Below are 19,284 nucleotides of genomic sequence, written 5' to 3' on the forward strand. Positions count from 1 at the left end.
TAGCTGACAAACTAGACACCACGATTTACACAACTGATCTCCTCGCTACTGAGTTCTTATCAGTGAATTTTATTAACTCACAAACTACATTTTAGTAGACACACCCTGTGTCCCGTCTTAACTGAGAATATCTGAGAACCTCCTACGGGAGTGTGCTCAGTTACATCAGACATTCCTGCTCGGCTTCATTAAATCGAGCTCAGCGTCATTTGTGGGTTCATATCACTGTACTGGTCTGAACAGAGAGCTTCTTTCAAGGTTCATAGAGAGTCACTGACGTTTTCATCATATGTAAGTAGAAAAAAACATTTCATTATTATTCTTTTTTTATTGCATGTCATGTATACCCTATATCTAACAGTGTTTAGTGTGGCACAACACGATTACCGGTAAACATAATCATCTCTATCATCATATGATCGAGAGCTAGTGGATGTGATGATGAGGAGAAAGATTGATGTATTGTGTATCCATGAGACCAGTTGGAAAGGAAGCAAGGCTTGAAGCTTAGGAGCAGGATTCAAGTTGTTTTATAATGGAGGAGATGGAAAGAGGAATGGAGTACGGGTTACCTTGAAGGAAGGGTTTGTGCACAGTGAATCGAGTGTCAGATAGACTGATGAGATGGAAGCTGGAGATTGAGGGTGCGATGTTGAATATTGTTATTGGGTATGCTCCACAGGTAGGATGTGAGTGGGGGTGCCTTACAAGAGTGGAGGAAGGAGCCCATGGTGGACTACATCTTGTGTAGACGGAGCAGTTTATTAAAGGAGGCTGAAATTTGCAGTGGCTGCGCTTAAAAGCTTAACATATCAAGTTGTTTATAAAAAGTGTGAAACTTTAATTTTACAGTGGCCCTTTCACAATAGAGTGAAAATCCTACCTGTATATATATAGAAGTTGAGATTAAATCTCTCCTGAAAAAATAAATATTGTCTTTAGCCTATCCACATGACAGCCTCACTTGATATGGCTAGATTTGTGGCTACAAGTGAACGCTTAAAGAAATACAATACAAAGTGAAACTTAAAATCTGTGCCATCACTCTGGATCACCTAACTATAATATAATCAGTAAAATCACAGCATTTCCAATGTAGGTGTGCTTTGTGGTGATTTCATTTAGAAATCCTTGATGTTAGCAGAAATTTCACTGTTTGTAGGACTTTTGGACAACATTTGTGGACATTCATGTACCAGTAATCGTTGTCAAAAATGTTTTGGTGTTCCATCAGATGGAAATGGATGAAGACATCATCAGGAAGAGGAAGGAGTCTCATAATGGCTCCACCACGTACAGCATGGTCTGCCAGACTAAAGGCAAACAGAATGCCAAGGCTACCGTACTTCAAAGGGATGTGAGTTTTCCTGAGAACAAGACTCATTAGGTATTTGTACCTTAATAAAATAATGTAGGCTGGAGTGGATGACCAGGCAGTGCCACAACAACAGGGTCTACATATTCCAACTCCAGTTAACAAAAATTGCAATTCATCCATTAGTATAATAGCCCAACACAAAGTAATTCAGTCAGGTAGTATTGCCGTCTAGGCACTTAAATCTCCCCAAACACGAAAGTGAACGGAAGGGGGTTTCTGGATAATTAAGATTTATTAGGATATATTTTAGAACAAAAAATAATTAAATATGAATCTCACCAAACTAAAGATTGAAAAAAAAGTATCTGATTAATTCTGATGGAATAAAAATAAAATCAATTCCATGTCTGTGTTGCTTGTGACTAGAAGCTTTCTAGTTAATACATATAATAATAATAATAATATTTATCTCTTCTGTGCTCGACATAGCTTGACAAAAAGTCTTCTGCGGATTTTACCTGCTCTTATTATTGAATAGAAGGTCAGTGGGTCACCAAAGTCATTAAGAAACATCATATGGTTGGCTTCTGCTATATCACAGGCTAAATTCCTGGATGCTTTAAATCCTATTGACATTAAAGCACAAGACTTACAAGGAAAGTTTCCTGTCAGCTAGTGCTTGCTGAAGAGTTTACTCAATATTATAATTTTCTTGTTCTTGTCTTCTGTGTTCTCAGGTTGGTCTGTTTAGTGGCGTCTCCCTGATTGTGGGGACAATGATTGGGTCCGGCATCTTCATTTCCCCTTCATCGGTTCTGCTGTACACTGGAGCGGTTGGACCCTGTCTAATCATCTGGGCTGCCTGTGGGGTGTTAGCCATGCTGGGTAAAAAATGGCAACTAATTTTAATTCCAACTGATTTCTGTCTTTGTAGAAAGACAGTTTCAGTAATTTACTGAACACTTGACAACTTAATACTCAGAGAACAACCCTAACAAAAAAAAACAAGTGATTCCTATTATATAATGACATATGTATATATTTTTTATGATGACTCTTTGCACACATAATATTTACACCAATTGACTCAACCAGTTTCTCATTTTGAAGTAACAAATGTTGATTGAACCAAAAATCACACTTCCATACATCCGTGTTCTTTAACCGCCTTATCCGTAACCGATTCTCGGGTTGTGCTGGAGCCTATCCCAGCAGTCTGTGGGCCAGAGCCAGGGTACACCCTGGACAAGCTGCTAGTTCATCGCAGGTATAAATGCAGGTGTATAGAACCATAGCACTTGATTACAGAGTGATAAGTTCTATGTATAAATATATATATATATATTTTTTATTCAGATGGTGTCTATACATATCTTTATGTATAGATAACAAATCCTAACAGAACTTTGCTTGACGTTAATATCAAAAACAATTAAACACAAGTTTATTTTCATGTTTCAACTTCTGTTTGTCACTCTGTTTGTTTGTGTATGCATTGATCCACAGGTGCACTCTGTCTTGTTGAGCTTGGCACCATGATCACTAAATCTGGAGGAATATACTCATATTTGATGGAGGCGTTTGGCTCCATCATAGCCTACCTTTTCGCCTGGACTATGGTCATAGTACTGAAACCCTCTGGCTTAGCTATTATCACATTGAGCTGTGCAAAATATGCTTCCACCCCTTTCTACCCTGGCTGTACTCCTCCTCTTGTTGTCACCAAGTGTCTGGCAGCAGCAGCTATAGGTAAGTTTCACGTAAAGTCCATCTGTGGTAATGTTACCTCTACACTATCCCATTAATGAGTGTGATGTTAACCTTGCTGTGTTACTTTTGGGCACGCCCTAAAAGTAATAATAATAATAATAATACATTTTATTTATATAGTGCTTTTCTAAAAACTCAAAGTCGCTTTACATGTATAAAATAAAAACAGCAAATCAATACAGACAATAAAAGAGGAACTTGAAAATGAATTAGATAAAATAAAAATCTAAAATTATACTTTAAAAGCAATGTTGAACAGATGTGTTTTTAGTTCTTTCTTGAAGGTGTTATGATCAGAACAGGTTCTTAGTGGTCGGGGTAGTGAGTTCCAGAGTGTGGGGGCAGCGATGGAGAAGGCTCTGTCTCCCCAGGTTCGGAGCTTGGTCCTATAGGGGAGGGACAGGAGGTTGGCGGAGGGAACGAGATGGGGTGTGCTGGTGGAGCAGATCTATGAGGTATGAGGGGGCCAGATTATGGAGCGCTTTGAAAGTGATGACGAGGACTTTAAACTGTATTCAAGTGAGAAAAGTTCCAGTCAGGAAGTGGGATTGGTCCTGTTGAACTCCAGTCCAGATGACCAGGAGTTTAAGCTTTGTTTGATAACAAAGACTCAGATGGTTATGAGGCAAAATTTGAACATTGTCTGGGATTTTTAAGTTAAAGTATGAAAAATTTAATTTATTAGACTTTGGAAGTCAGTCAGATTCAAGTAAATTTCTCAATGTCCTTCTAAATTTGTTGCATGACATTCATGGTTACTCCTGCATGTCAAAGTATGCCTCATGGAAAGGACACTACCGGTAATATATTAACTCTGTGAAGGGAGGAACAGCGAGTGGGAAATAAAATATGTACCCATAACTAAGATATCAAAGTGTAAAATAAAGATGTGAGAGTATAACTTCATTATACAGGAGATGATTGCATCCACGCATAAATGACTATCACTATTGACAGATGCTACATTCTGCAGTGAGGTTCCCATTTTCAGGAAAAAGGTCTTTTACAAATACGTATACAAATGTTTTTTGGTGTTGAAATTACTCTACTTCCATCAGAAGAAATATAACTTAATATTTACCTCCACCGAGGCGAGGCGGAGGCTATGTAATCGCTGGCATTTTCCGTCCCTCCGTTAGCAAGATAACTCAAAAAGTTCTTCACGGATCTGTATAAAATTTTCAGGACATGTTGGGAGTGTTACCAGAAATAGGATGATTAGAATTTGGTGACCATCCAGAATAGATCCTGGATTCTGGATCACTTTGAAATCTTTGTTAACATTGCAGTCAATGGAGCTTCAAAATTTTATTTTAATATGGTATATTTATTTTGTCTTCTCAGTTTTGATCGTTGGAGTCAACTGTTTCAGTGTCAAACTGGCTAACTTTGTTCAGAACTTCTTCACTATGGCCAAACTTTTCATCATTGCTGTGATAATGGGAGGTGGCATCGTTATGTTAGCTCAAGGTGGGTCTCTGCAGTATCAGTAATTTCAATATACAACCCTGCTTCATGTTTTTGTCCTCTGATAAACTGTTTACATTTTTTTTGTAGGGAAAACAGAAAATTTCTCCAATGCATTTGATAGCCCATCATTGTCTGCTGGAGCCATTGGACTGGCGTTTTACAATGGACTGTGGGCTTATGAAGGATGGTAACAGATTATTTTGCTTTTAAGAATGCAGTAGGTACCATGTATAAAGCTAACATGTTGTCATATTTTGTGAAATGGTCACTATTGTCTTATCAGTTGTATACAAGACAAACACATCTTGAAATTGACCATGATTCTCTCTAAAGAATTGCAGTGACATGCACTTTGTTACCAAATAAAATTTTGCACTGCTGGCATGACAATAGGGACGGTGATCTTCCCCACCCCTTTATCTACTCATGCCTTTTTTTTGTTTTGTTTACTGGATATCATGATACTTGATTGCAGAATCATGGCACCATAGAGGATCTCAGTGAGTGGTGCCAGTTCCCCCTGCATGAAAACGTCCTCTTGAATGACTAAAGGCATTAACTAGTAGCCATAGAAGTAATTTTGTGGCAAGTAGTATTTTTCACCCATTGAAAGACTTGCTTTTGTTAGACAGCAAGGCTAAGAGAGATACAACGCACTATGAACATCAGATGTGCAAAAACACTGTACATGTAAATTTTCAGTTAACATTTGATGAGCTGCGGTAAAAAATTACACTGCAGACAGAGAACACTGCATGCTGACTCCTGTGAGCAGCATAATGGAAGAAGAGGTGGAGGACCGACTTCGCCAAATTACTTTCCGATGATATCATCATTTCTAAATGAAATGGGATGTACTGCGGTGGCATATTGTTCATATTGAAATGTTAAAGGTTAATTTCAACCAGGGTTTACCAGACTCTGCTCAGGACCTCATTTTTGTCATTGAACATTCTTCCCACAAACTTCCTATATGCATATGCATGCCGGTATATGAGTTGTATTGAGGTTTGTGGAGAAGGTGCTCTTGTTTCTCTAAGAAACATATTTTTCAATGTTGAGTTTACAATTGCCCCTTAATATTATCCTGTAGATGGTAATGCTGAAACAAATTAGACCTTTATCTAGAAAGTTCAGTTCTTGCATGATTTCTTTTGGGGGCTCTGCAGAGGAGAGTGATCAGGATGTTAGGGTTTTCCTAACCCTCTCCCGGCTCTTTGTTCTCCGTTGTGGGTGCGTAGTGAGGTCTTGACAGTGCAACCACTATTTGTGGGTTCATGGTAGTTTCATTTCCATGTTTTCTTAGGGATCAACTGAATTGTATCACAGAAGAGCTCAAAAATCCCTACAGGTAAGACAGCAAGCTCCATCTTTCAATTTAATATGTCCGTAAAAAACAGCTTTCCTTCAGTACACATTCTTGTATATTGAATGTCTTGTTTTCTTGTTATTGGTCCTCAGGAACTTGCCACTGGCCATCCTGATTGCGATCCCCTTGGTATCTGTGTGCTATGTGATGGTTAACATTGCTTACTTCACTGTTATGACCGTGACTGAAGTGCTGGTTTCCCCAGCTGTTGCTGTGGTAAGAAGACATGGCATTTTGGAAGTAGTTGGTAATGACTTGTCAGTGTTGTTTGAAAATGAAGAATAACATCAAGCAACTACAAGGGTAAAACATAATCCTGTCAATATTATATTAATATGCAGCATTTGTACATTTTCTGTTCATTCTAAAGAATATAATACCTCAGCATTCTTTTACTCCATTGTCTTTTGTTTGACTTTGTATGTTCCTTCTTAGACTTTTGGAGACAGAGTTCTTCACCCTGTGTCCTGGATTGTTCCTTTATTTGTTGTCTTCTCCACATTTGGCGCTGCTAATGGAAGTTGTTTCACTGCTGGCAGGTAAAATTGTCAAATTTTGTAATTAACATAGAAGCTCAACAATATTTTTTTTATCTGTGTTCAAACATGCCAATATGAATATATGTGTGTCGGAGAACAAAAGATAAATTCTTGTTTCAAGATTAAAGGTGTATATAATGTCTTATGGCTGGAAAGACAAAAATTGAAGTAGAACATCCTTCCTTTTTCTACCTGGGGCTGGTTCGCAGAGGCAACAGTCCGAGCATGGATTTCCAGACCTCCGTCTCCCAAGACATGTCCTCTAGCTCTTCCAGAGCCAGCCAAGATATATACAGTATATATATATCCTTGATATGTATATATCATTGAGCAAGGCACCAACCCCCCCAAAACACGCCAGGCACGCTGACTATACTATACATAATTTAGTATACCAACCCAAGTCCCAACACCAGCGTGGAGCCAGGCCTAGGGTGTGCTGGTGCCGCGTGCACTTATGGATATCTCTGTGCTCAAACAAGATATTCGTAATAGATAAACTGTGATGAGCACAGAAGTCCAATAACAGAACAGTACTCACATTCAGATCTGAACACGAGAAGTCTAACATCCATCATTCAGTCTATCTTATCTTCCACGGTTTATCTGGGGCCTGGTTGCAGAGGCAACAGTCTGAGCAGGGATTTCCAGACTTCCCCTCACCCCAGACCCCCTCCTCCATCTGTTCCGGGGGAATACCAAGGATATAGACATAGTCTCTCCAGCGTGTCCTAGGTTCTCGCCGAGGCCTCGGCAGAAGAAGAGTTTTCAGCAACAAAAGAATTGATTTGTATTTTTCTTTTCTGACAGATATGCCTATGTGTCTGGCAGAGAGGGTCACATGGTGAAAATCTTGTCCTACATTAGCCTAAGACGCTACACTCCATCCCCTGCTCTATTGTTCAATGTGAGTTTTGCATGTTCAATGATTTCTCTGATATATAGTTTTTGATTTCAAATTTTACATTTAAATACCATGCCAATTGTTATGTGCTAAGTTCACAGAACACCTTAAAACTCCTAAAAAAAATTCTTGATATAAATCTGTGGTGCCCAATATGTCGATTGTGATCGACCGGTCGATCACAACGGTCATGTGGGTAGATCACATGGCATTAAACAAAAATAGCTATTAGCCTATAATCCATCCTCACTATGACATTTGCCACTTGATTGACGTACAGTGCAGCCAGTCTAAGATTTCCTCCGGTGGACTAATTACCTTGTTAGTGGCTTCTAATTTATTTTTGCTAAAGAAATTATCTAAAAATGAGTTGGGGAGCTTGACCAAGTAAGAATCCAAAAGTTAGCATGTCATCTGTAATGGACAAATGTCCACTACAGAGGAAATGCTAACTGGCTGGGTCTCAGGGGGATATTGTTATTCAAGGTACACCAAAATGTAAATATAATGTATAATCAGTGTATATATAAAAATACTGTATAAGTTTTAAATTTTTTGTTGGTCGATCATTTTGACTTTGTCATTTTAAAAGTAGCCAAAAATGTGTGGGCACCACTGATATTAATAATACGCCCAGACACCCTTAACGCTTAACTATCTGGTCTTCTTCAGGGTTTTTTGGCTCTGTGCTACATTATGCCAGCAGACATCAACACACTTATAAACTACACCAGCTTTGCCCAGTGGATGTTTAATGGTCTTACAGCGCTGGGCCTTATAGTCATGCGATTCACCAAGAAGGAGGTCCACAGGCCAGTAAAGGTAAAGCTTACAACTGAGGAGTAATATACCTGTGATAATGACATTACTTCCAAGGAATCCAGATGTCATTTTGATGGCAGGATTAAAGTACACATAAATACTGAACTCTGGATTGATGTAAAATGTTTGTGGTGCTTGAAGGTTCCGATTGTCATACCAGCCCTAATGGTCCTGGTCTCCTGCTACTTGGTTGTGGCTCCCATCATTTATGAGCCAGCCTTGGAGTACCTCTACTGCACTATCTTCATCTTGAGTGGACTTATCTTCTACTACTTTTTCATCTACCGAAAAGTCAAGTGGGCACTCAGACTCATGAGTAAGTTTACTCTCTATTCTTAATTCAGGATCTGAAATGATTTGTGATTGAAATATTCTTGTTTATATTAAATTAAAAGTATAATTACTTTCACAAAACTGGGGACAATAAAGTTTTTTAATGTATTACCTTATGTGACCTTTCACGCCGGTATAGGACCTATCACCATGCATCTGCAGCTGCTGATGGAAGTCGTTCCCCCTGAGAAAACCGAATAAGGAAAAACAGCATTGCTGCTTGTTGTGAAACAAGCCTGTCCTGATGAACTTAGATAAAAAATGTAAAAGTAATCAATAAAACATAATCACATTTATTGTTGCTGGCACCCAATCATTTGAGCTGTGATGTCTGAATTTTACTTGTCCCCAGTACTGGGCATCCTCAGTAAATGCATTTGACTGTGGCTTAAGTAGTAAAAGTGTTTGCTTAAAGAAACATTTGAGTCCCACTTCTAACAGTCTATGTGCTGCTGTATCTTTGAACAATACATTGAACCCCAACTTGCTTCTCTGGCAAGTTGGGTCGCCAATGGCTCCTCAGGGATGGGTAAAATGCAGAGAACAAATTTCATGACATTATGCAATATATAATTGTAAGTAATTGTACTATGTTTTATTGTACCTTATACGAATGTATGTGGAAGGTTGGCAAATTCCAAATCTAAGCCATTCCCTTAGTCATGTCCAAACGTGCTCTTTGTTTCTGGCCAATAATGCACTGGTCAATAGTATATGAGAACTGTGATGGGAATCTTTTATGAACACACTGCTTTGATAAGCCAACTTCCTGAACTCTGTGGTGGCAAAATTGAACTTTAAGGTATTTGTCTTTAGTTGTATGAATTGTGTTGATATTCTTTGGCACAAATAATCATTCATGTTGTCTCACACACAATGCTCTGTGAATTATTGTTTGCTAAACATTCCCTTTGTACCGTTTTTCACCTTCTATGTCAACACCAGAAACGGGAGTAACAGCTTCGATCTGTATCCTGATTTGCCCCCCATAAATACACAATGTTTGCAAACATTCCACCAGATCATACAAAGACTGATTAAATATCACTTTACGTTCTGTCTCCATTGCAAAGGGATTATTAAAGACAGACCACCTGTTCTACATGGGGGGATGACGGGCACACAAACACAGAGAAGATCCACTTTCTGCTGTGCAGCAGTGCTAACCATGGCGACACCAGTCTATATGTGCATCAAAATTAAACCTGACTTTGTTTTAATAATTCAAAAATAATCATTGGACAAAGTGATTGCATTTTTGAACATGGCATGTTTTTCTTGTGGGACACCCTTATGCAGGCTTGATGTATCGATGGTGACATCTCGTGTTTGTGTAACAAATGTCTGATCATATACAGTAATGCCTCGAGTACTTTGATAGGAGTACTTTGACATGTCCCGAGATACGAGCCAGCCTGCAAGCAATATTTTTGCTTTGAGATACGAGCATAAATTTGAGACAGGAGCACGTGAGCAAGCTTCCAGATGCTGACGCTAGATGGCCAAGCGCTCCATGCACGATTCACTTGTTATTCTGTGAATAGACAATGTGCTAAATCTTTTACATTGACAGATGAAAATGTGAGCAAAAGCAAAAGTGTTGTTTATTCTTTTGTGGGGTACATAATGTGTAATTCTACAATCTGCTGATAAACAAAGGTTAGTGCAGAATACAGAGAAACTGGAATGTGTAAACTGTATGAGAGAAGATTTGAAGAGGGGAGGAGCAGAAAGGGAATGTAAACGTGCTCATATAGGTAGGAATATCATGCATCCTTATCAAAGAGGCATTGTGAGAGTAGTCAGGCTCATTTTGTAGCCAAAAACTGAAACTGCCCTGAAAATGATTTGTACTGTATTTACAAGAAAATATGAACACACTGCAGTTCTAAACAAAAACACGAGTACCATGATTTCCCCAACTGATCTCCTCTCTATTGAGTTCTTATCAGTGGATTTGATTAACTCACAAACTAATCATTAGTCGAAGCACTCTGCTTCCTGTCTTCACTCTGAGAATATCTGAGAGCCTCCCGCTGGAGCGTGCTCAGTCACAGGGGGCCAATGTCTGCATTCAGGCATTCCTGCTCTGCTTCATTAAACCTGGCTCAGCGTCATTTGTGGGTTCATATCACTGTACTGGTCTGAACAGAGAGCTTATTTCAAGTTTCATAGAGAGTCACTGAAGTTTTCATCATATGTAAGTAGAAAAAACATTTTTATTTTTTATTGCTTGTCATGTATACCCTACATCAGGGGTGCCCAAACCTTTTGCAAAGAGGGCCAGATTTGGTGAGGTGAAAATATAATGGGGTCTGACCATTCAACCTGACATTCTTTGAACCATTGTAAATTAACATGTAAATATCTAACTATATCAATTTGTACAATTTGTTGTATACGTGTTTATTTGTATTGCTTTTATTTGATTTGTTTTACTCTGCTGTCTACAGCAAGGCCGACAATGCAAATGAGAATCTGTTGTTAATTGCCTTACCAGGATAAATAAAGGTTAAAATAACAAATAAATCAAATGCAAATGAACTATTTTATTACATTTGACTCAGTACAGACTCAGAACTGTGGTTTTCAGTCTGTAATCCACAGGCTCCTCGTGAAAAAACAGCCCAAAATCAAAAATATGTGATCGATTTGCCATACTGGTTTACCAGGGAATTACAAAAAGGGACAAACACACATATCCAAGAGGTTAATCCACCACAAAAACGCAAATATAAATCATCACTTTTTTTGCTTTCTATTTGTGTGAAAAAAGAGAAAATCAAGTGAAAGCTTAAAGAAACTGTGAAACTTGCCATCAATTTGTATCATTTGACTATAATCAGTAAAGTCACAGGATTAACAATGAAAATGTGTTTGGTTCTAATTTCACGTGGAAATATTTGATGTCAGCAGAAATTACATTGTTAGTAGGACTTTTGTACATGTAACTTAGTTTGGACAACTTTTGTGAACATTCGTATTTAAATGTTGGAAAAAAAAATGTTTTGGTGTTCCATCAGATGGAAATGGATGAAGACCTCACCAGGAAGAGGAAAGAGTCTCATAATGGCTCCAGCACGTACAGCATGGCCGGCCAGACTAAAGACAAACGGAATGTTAAGGCCACCGTACTTCAAAGGGATGTGAGTTTTCCTGAGAACAAGACTCATTAGGTATTTGTATCTTATAAAGAAATGTAGGTCAGAGCTGAGTACCAGGTGGCGCCACAACTGTCTACAGATTAACTCCAGTCAGTACTGCTGTCCAGGCACCTCAAGCTCCCCAAACAGTAAAGTGACGAAAAGGATTTCCCTGGATAAATCAGGATTATTATAGCATATAAAAAAACACACACATTATAATAGTTAGTTTTGGAGCGACACAGTGGTGCAGTGTGTATGCTCTCCCCATGTCTGTGTGGGTTCTCTGTGGGTCCTCTGTGAGTGTGAGCGTGAGCATGTTTGTTTGTTTGTCTTTCATGTGGCCCTGCGGTGTGCTGGCATCTCATTCGGGGTTAATCACGCCTCTCACCCAGAGCCATCTGAGATAGGCTCCAAGAGAGCCGTGACCCGCAAGGCAGACAAGTGACTGTTGACGAGAAGATTGCTATCATCTCATCTACAAGATGATGGATGGATTGTTAGTTCTGAATGAATAAAATAAAATCCATTCCATGTTTGTGGCTGACACTGTTTCTAAGTCTAAGTCAATACTCTTGACTTAGATGAAGTTCAGGTCATAATTTAAGACAAATTAATGCAGAAAGCCATGAAATTCCAAAATGTTCACACATAATTGATGTGAATGGAATGTGTTCACCGAACAAAATTGTATTCAACATGATCATTTTCTTGTTGTCTGTGTTCTCAGGTTGGTCTGTTTAGTGCCACCTGCCTGATTGTGGGCTCAATGATTGGATCCGGCATCTTCATTTCCCCTTCATCGGTTCTGCTATACACTGGAGCGGTTGGACCCTGTCTCATCATCTGGGCTGCCTGTGGGGTGTTAGCTACGCTGGGTAAGATTGCCATCCAAACAAATGCAGTACATAACATTGATCAGCGTTTGATATTCTTTAATGTAGGTTGATTTCTGTCTTTGTAAAGAGAATGGTTCAATCATTTACAGAAAATGTTATAATGCAAAACACAGAGATCAACAACAGTAAAGTGGCAAATCCTATTATGTAACAATAAGAATAATCATTTAATGATGAGACTGTTACCACACATCGGTTTTACAATAATTGACTCAAATGATCTTTCGTTTTCAACCAAAAATCCCATGTGGCAAGCAAATGTATCTCCAGCTGCACAATGTCAGCTTTCCCAGATGGGATTGAGTACTGGTTACTACAGACACAAAGCATCTCTACTGTGATCTAAATGAATGTCAATTTTTGCTTGTAACACAAGCATAATACGTAAACCTAAATTAAGATGTAAAAGTCTTTTGAGTGGAGCTCCTCCTCTAAAAAGCTGAAATTGCACAACATCTTGACAAGGCAGTCAGTAAATGTCCCAAAGCGCAATATACAAACTTTACTTATGGCACATGCTGCAAGACAGGCAACAGAAGACAGATCGTGTGTGTGTGCTGTAGAAGTGCAGGCTGCATGCATTGTCTTTCATGTTATGTAAGGTGGTAAATGTTAATGTTTCTCAGCAGCATAAACCTTTGACTTATATTGTTGCTATAGGTCAACAGCACTGTTTCACCGGCTTACACAGTGATAAGTTCACTGGATATTGTTTTTAGATGACTGTAAAACTTTATAGCAAGTATTTCACAACAGATTTAAGGCCATCTTGCCACATATTTATTAATGCAAGACGGTAACATCTAAGAGAAAACCTTATCTGATATATAATAGTTGACTTGATTTATAATGGCTGTGCGCTTATGTGACTCCTGATGCTGCTGTTTTTGTGATCTGTTCTGTACCGGTACTTGTATGTTTTTTGTAACTTAGCCGTTACTGTTACATGTTGCACGACTTCACCGAGAAAAGTTCCTAGTCTGTGAACCCTCATTGACAATGGCAATAAACTACTTCTGATTCTGATTACTGGTATGTCAATTGCTTTATATTATTTTTCACATAAAATTTAAAATATAGTGTGAAATTTGCTGAATAATGTATCACAGAAATCCTGACAGAACTTTGCTCGACTTTATTACCAGATGCCATTAAATCCAAGTTTCTTGCAGGGATTGTGACGTCACTCAACCCTCTATTGCTGTCTTGTTCATTATGATGGGTCCTCTGCCTTTTGATTACTTATCCCTCCTCTTGTTTCAGGCGTCCTGTCTTCCTGCCCTCCTGTTATCCTTGTATGTTGATTACCTGTCCCCATCATAAGCATATCCACCTGTGATTCTTGGACATTTTCTTCACGTTTGCTCTTCTATCTCAAACTCTGCTTGTGTATGAATTGCTTCACAGGTGCACTGTGCTATGCTGAGCTTGGCACCATGATCACTAAATCTGGAGGAGAGTATTCATATTTCTTGGAGGCGTTTGGCTCCATCATAGCCTACCTTTACGCCTGGACCATTGTCATAGTACTGAAACCCTCTAGCTTAGCCATTATCACATTGAGCTTTGCAAAATATGCTTCCACTCCTTTCTACCCTGGCTGTACTCCTCCTCTTGTTGTCACCAAATGTCTGGCAGCAGCAGCCATAGGTAAGTTTCATATAAATGCATGTGCGTGAATGGTCACCTCTAAATCATGCCATGCTATGAGTATAATGCTATCCATAGAGTGTAACTTGTTGGATTTAAATCAGTTTCTAAAAGTCATGCCAAAATGCAATGCATGACATTTCCAGACAGCAAGTGTCAATGTTACAAATGGCCTAATGCATGTCAAGGCATGCTTCTTGGAAAGAACACTAGTGTATTGAGCTCTGTGAGGAGATGGACAGGGGCTGAGGAAGGAATAGCTAACTACAGGATATCAAACCATACAATAAAATCTATACCCTATAGGAGAGGAGTGCATGCACAAATAAAATAATATTTTCATGATTGACACGGATGATCCAGTCTGTAGTGTACATCATACACCTCATCAAGGACATTGCTTTATGGTGAAATAACTATTTCTTGCTCCATTTTGTGACCCTGAACTGTGTTTGTTGGGAATTTCTCTTAGACCTTATTTTCTTAGATAATGGTACATGTCTTTTGTCTTCTCAGTTTTGATTGTTGGAGTCAACTGTTTCAGTGTCAAACTGGCAAACTATGTTCAGAACATCTTCACTGCAGCAAAACTTTTCATCATTGCTGTGATAATGTGCGGTGGCATCGTTATGTTAGCTCAAGGTGGGCTTTCTTAATCTTTCAGTGACTTCATTATACAATGTGATTAAAAATATTTTTTGCCGTCTTTTGAATGGAAGAAATGTACATTTATTAATGTTTTTTTTGTATCCAGGGAAAACAGAAAATTTCTCCAATGCATTTGATAGCCCATCATTGTCTGCTGGAGCCATTGGACTGGCGTGTTACAATGGAATGTGGGCTTATGATGGATGGTAAGAGTTATTCTTCAGTTTAAGTCGCTGTCAATGCTGAAGAAGTCAGCATTTGTAAAATTATGTTTTGTCATATTTTCTGAAATGGTCAGTATTGTCTTCACAGTAGTACAAAAGACAGACAATCTGAGAATGAATCCGACTCCTATAGCCTTGAAAAATCACCCAGCCTATAAACACGCCTTGAAATTGATCACACTCCTATCTGAAGCATTGCACTGACATGGACTTTGTTAACAAATAAAATAAGGCTTATTTTCGTCATCTGGAATTACAAAAGGAATACTGTGATCTGGCCCAGCCCTTTATTTCCTTACGTATGCCTGTTTTACTGTATAACAATACTTTACAGAGGATCCCAGCGAGTGGTACCAGTCCCCCCCCCCCTGCATGAAAACATCCCCTGTCGCAATAGCAGTTAATATACCGGTAGTGACAAGTTAACTGTTATTGCTGCAGCTACTAGTTAAACCCTTTAGCCTTTCAAGGGGATATTTTCGTGCAGGGCGAACTGGCTTTAGTGGCCAGTTACTGGGTTGGAATCCTATCTGTGCAGAGTCGTGTTCTTCCTGTGTCTTTGTGGGTTTTCTCCGGGTTCTCCGGGTTCCTCCCACCTCCAAAAACATGTGTGGATCAGCGGGTCTTTTTGTTTCTCAGAAACATATTTTGGCCTCATTCAACTTTGGGTTTATGATTGCTTTATGAAATCACTGAGTTCGGTCTATTAGTTAGTTGGTCCTATATGTTCTAAGACTAACTAGATAATTGTTTACCATATCTTTGCTTCTTATCCTATTTCTATGTTTTCCCAGGAATCAGCTCAATTTTATCACAGAGGAGCTCAAAAACCCATACAGGTAAGGTGACAAATACTCATCTGTCATTTTTTAATAGGTCCTTATAAAACATCAGAAAAGCAAATGTGACCTTTTAATGCGGGATTTATCTCAGATTTATGAAGAGAGCAGACATGATCTTCAACTGTGTTCAAAAAACATACATACATTTTCCTGTTATTGGTCCTCAGGAACTTGCCACTGGCCATCCTGATTGCGATCCCCTTGGTATCTGTGTGCTATGTGATGGTTAATGTTGCTTACTTCACTGTTATGACCATGACTGAAGTGCTGGTTTCCCCAGCTGTTGCTGTGGTAAGAAGACATGGAATTTTGGAAGTAGTTGTTAATGACTTTGTCTAAGGAGCACTACAACAAATTAAAATACACTACAACATTAAGGTAATTATTTTACTCCATTGTCTTTTGTTCGGCTTTGTTTGTGCCTCCTTAGACTTTTGGAGACAGAGTTCTTCATCCTGTGTCCTGGATTGTTCCTTTATTTGTTGTCTTCTCCACATTTGGTGCTGCTAATGGAAGCTGTTTCACTGCTGGCAGGTAAAATTGTCGCATTTTGTCATGAACATAGAAGCTCAACAATATGTTTTTTTTCCATCTGTTCAGTTTGACTGATGTCAAAGAAATGCTAAATTATTTTTTAAATATTGAAGCTGAGAATAATTTGTCTGTCTTTAATTGCTGGAAAGACTTGGTTGGACACAAACAAAGATATAAAAGTAGAAGAAATACAAGAAAATACAGAAGAGTATGCAGCGATTAAGAAAAAGTACCGGTACTTGTATTTTTCATTTCCGACAGATTGGCCTACGTGTCGGGCAGAGAGGGTCACATGCTGAAAATCTTGTCCTACATTAGCCCAAAACGCTACACTCCATCTCCTGCTCTAATGTTAAATGTGAGTTCACTTCTTTTCAGTTCTATACTTTTAAACTATTTCTTTTGCTGAGTTCACATAAGACCTCAAAGCAACTAAAAGGTTTTCTTGACATTTCAAAATTTGAAGTTGAGTGAATTAATGTACCCACTGAGTTGTTTCGTCACAGTGGGTACACAGTCATGTTATTTTTAACGGTCTGGTTTGTTTCAGGGTTTTTTGGCTCTGTGCTACATTATGCCAGCAGACATCAACACACTTATAAACTACTTCAGCTTTGCCCAGTGGATGTTTTATGGGCTTGCAGCTCTGGCTCTAATAGTCATGCGGTTCACCAGGAAGGAGCTCCATAGACCAGTAAAGGTAATGCTTACAACTGAGGAGTTATCTTTTTACAGTGTTTTCAGATCTGTTTTATGAAATATGATCTTGGATACATTTATTTGGTACAGGGACAATAAATATAAAGTACCCACTTTGCTAAAGACCATGCTTTATTGTAATGGTGATATACTTGTGACAATTAAATTACTTTTAAGGAATCCATTGCCATTATGATCACAGGATAAAAGCTCAGATAAATACTGAATTGTGGATTGATGTAAACATTTTGTGGTGCTTGAAGGTTCCGATTGTCATACCAGCCCTAATGGTCCTGGTCTCCTGCTACTTGGTTGTGGCTCCCATCATTTATGAACCAGCCTTGGAGTACCTCTACTGCACTATCTTCATCTTGAGTGGACTTATCTTCTACTACTTTTTTATCTACCGAAAAGTCAAGTGGGCACTCAGACTCATGAGTAAGTTTACTCTCTATTCTAAATTCAGGACCTGAAATGATTTATTTTTGAAATATTCCTTTTTGGACCTTCTTCATCGCTATTGAATGAAAAGCAGCAAAACTTTGTCAAAAGATAGAAAATAATTAAAGTAAATACTGCACCCAATGTGATGTTCTAGAATCCAGATAAATCTCCTACTGGGAGAGGACGTGTTTGCCTAATATGGTCTTTGACCCCGGTATAGGACCTATCACCATGCATCTACAGCTGCTGATGGAAGTTGTTCCCCCTGAGAAAACGGAATAAGGAAAGACAGCATCGACAAGCAGGTGAACGCCTGCTGCTTGTTGTGAAACAAGTCGAGCCTGATTTTGGAAGCACAGGATTAGAAATGGGTATACAAATGCAACATGTACAAACCCATGAACCCATGTACAAAGGGAAGACTAAGATAATTTGTGTTTGGGTTCAGGAATGAAAACCAAGTTTATAATATATTGTTCAGACGAAGGCACGGATAGGGTGTGTGGGGCAAAGACCCTCCTTATGAATGTTCATGAGCTCTGATGAGTCTTATTGTCCTGGTGGTCTCGGTCCTTTGTTTTCTGCTCCAACAGGAGTAGAAGTATCTGGACCCTCTACCAGTCATTTAGAACTGAAGAAGACTCTTTGGATGAGAGGTGAAACGTCTTCAACCAAACTGAATCAAGTCCAGTTGACTATTGGGTTTTGCTCTTCTTGATTGACCTCGACCTGGATGACTGAGAACTTGAAGAGACTAGTTGGTCTTGGTGTCCCTCTACTGGTATAAACGCTCCCTGCACCAAAGCCAATATGCATCCCAGGAGCATGTTGTTGTGCAGCCAGTTGCCTTTGGCCTCTATGAATGTTGCTTTAATTAAAGCATGGCATTGCCCTTCGCAGTATACGGTAAAGCTACAGCATGACACAACTGCCTGCTGTACATTCTTTTCTTTTTGCTTTTTCAAAATTAGAGTTGAGATGAGTTGTTCATTCAGTTTCATCATTATTTAATGGGCATTGTGACCCAGGTGTAATAAAATATATGTCATTGATTAGTTTTTATGTGATGCTTCCGAGATGACTTTACACTCATCGCCAGTCGTGCTCTTGGATTCACCAATGTATTTGTAGAATCTAAGTGTTCATAACCACAGATCCACACTGAAGGCTCTCAGGCCACATGGGAGTTCTGTCTGAGCTTTGCTTATGTTGTTTTTACTATGTTTAATAAAGAAAGAGTGCGTCACATACTGGGAACTCTGTGTGTGAGATGTGATGGCAACAGCCGGGTGTTTGGTGGAACTGCTAACAAGTCTTATTTGATTCATAGCAAAGCGCACCAAGCTGAGTTTAACTCATTTAATATTTATTTATTGATTTTGTGTAACTTTGATCTGTACACCAACATGCTGGATCTCTGTCCATGACACATTGCCAATTAAACATGCAGAACTTCAAAGTACCTCTGAAATGTAGTGGAACTGAATTATCATGTGACATAAAATGAATATATTAAACTTTTGTTTGAGTTCTAAATAAGTTTAATATATATACTATTGTTTTGGATGTAGTTTCACACAAGTTAAAAAAACAAATATTGATATCATGCTTTTCCACTCTGAACTCTACCGTAGGAATGTAGCAGTACCAGTACTAACACTAGGACACCTCGTGTT

The 19,284-nt window shown here is 38.8% G+C and overlaps 2 protein-coding genes across 2 annotated transcripts; both read left to right on the top strand.

Annotated features, from left to right (window-relative positions):
• Positions 1-1,228: 1,228 nt before the first annotated feature.
• LOC137897714 (b(0,+)-type amino acid transporter 1-like) lies at positions 1,229-8,726 on the top strand. Its single transcript, XM_068741899.1, has 12 exons — positions 1,229-1,357; positions 2,056-2,203; positions 2,825-3,067; positions 4,433-4,558; positions 4,646-4,745; positions 5,865-5,909; positions 6,020-6,143; positions 6,363-6,466; positions 7,277-7,373; positions 8,043-8,192; positions 8,334-8,508; positions 8,665-8,726. The coding sequence occupies exons 1-12, from the start codon at positions 1,235-1,237 to the stop codon at positions 8,724-8,726; spliced, it is 1,497 nt and encodes a 498-aa protein (XP_068598000.1). The 5' UTR covers positions 1,229-1,234.
• A 2,816-nt stretch (positions 8,727-11,542) lies between these two features.
• LOC137897730 (b(0,+)-type amino acid transporter 1-like) lies at positions 11,543-17,890 on the top strand. The gene is made up of 12 exons (XM_068741900.1): positions 11,543-11,671; positions 12,399-12,546; positions 13,975-14,217; positions 14,734-14,859; positions 14,972-15,071; positions 15,884-15,928; positions 16,099-16,222; positions 16,362-16,465; positions 16,727-16,823; positions 17,016-17,165; positions 17,428-17,602; positions 17,829-17,890. The coding sequence occupies exons 1-12, from the start codon at positions 11,549-11,551 to the stop codon at positions 17,888-17,890; spliced, it is 1,497 nt and encodes a 498-aa protein (XP_068598001.1). The 5' UTR covers positions 11,543-11,548.
• Positions 17,891-19,284: the final 1,394 nt, after the last annotated feature.

This window comes from Brachionichthys hirsutus, chromosome 1, assembly GCF_040956055.1.
Source record: "Brachionichthys hirsutus isolate HB-005 chromosome 1, CSIRO-AGI_Bhir_v1, whole genome shotgun sequence".
NCBI lineage: Eukaryota > Metazoa > Chordata > Actinopteri > Lophiiformes > Brachionichthyidae > Brachionichthys > Brachionichthys hirsutus.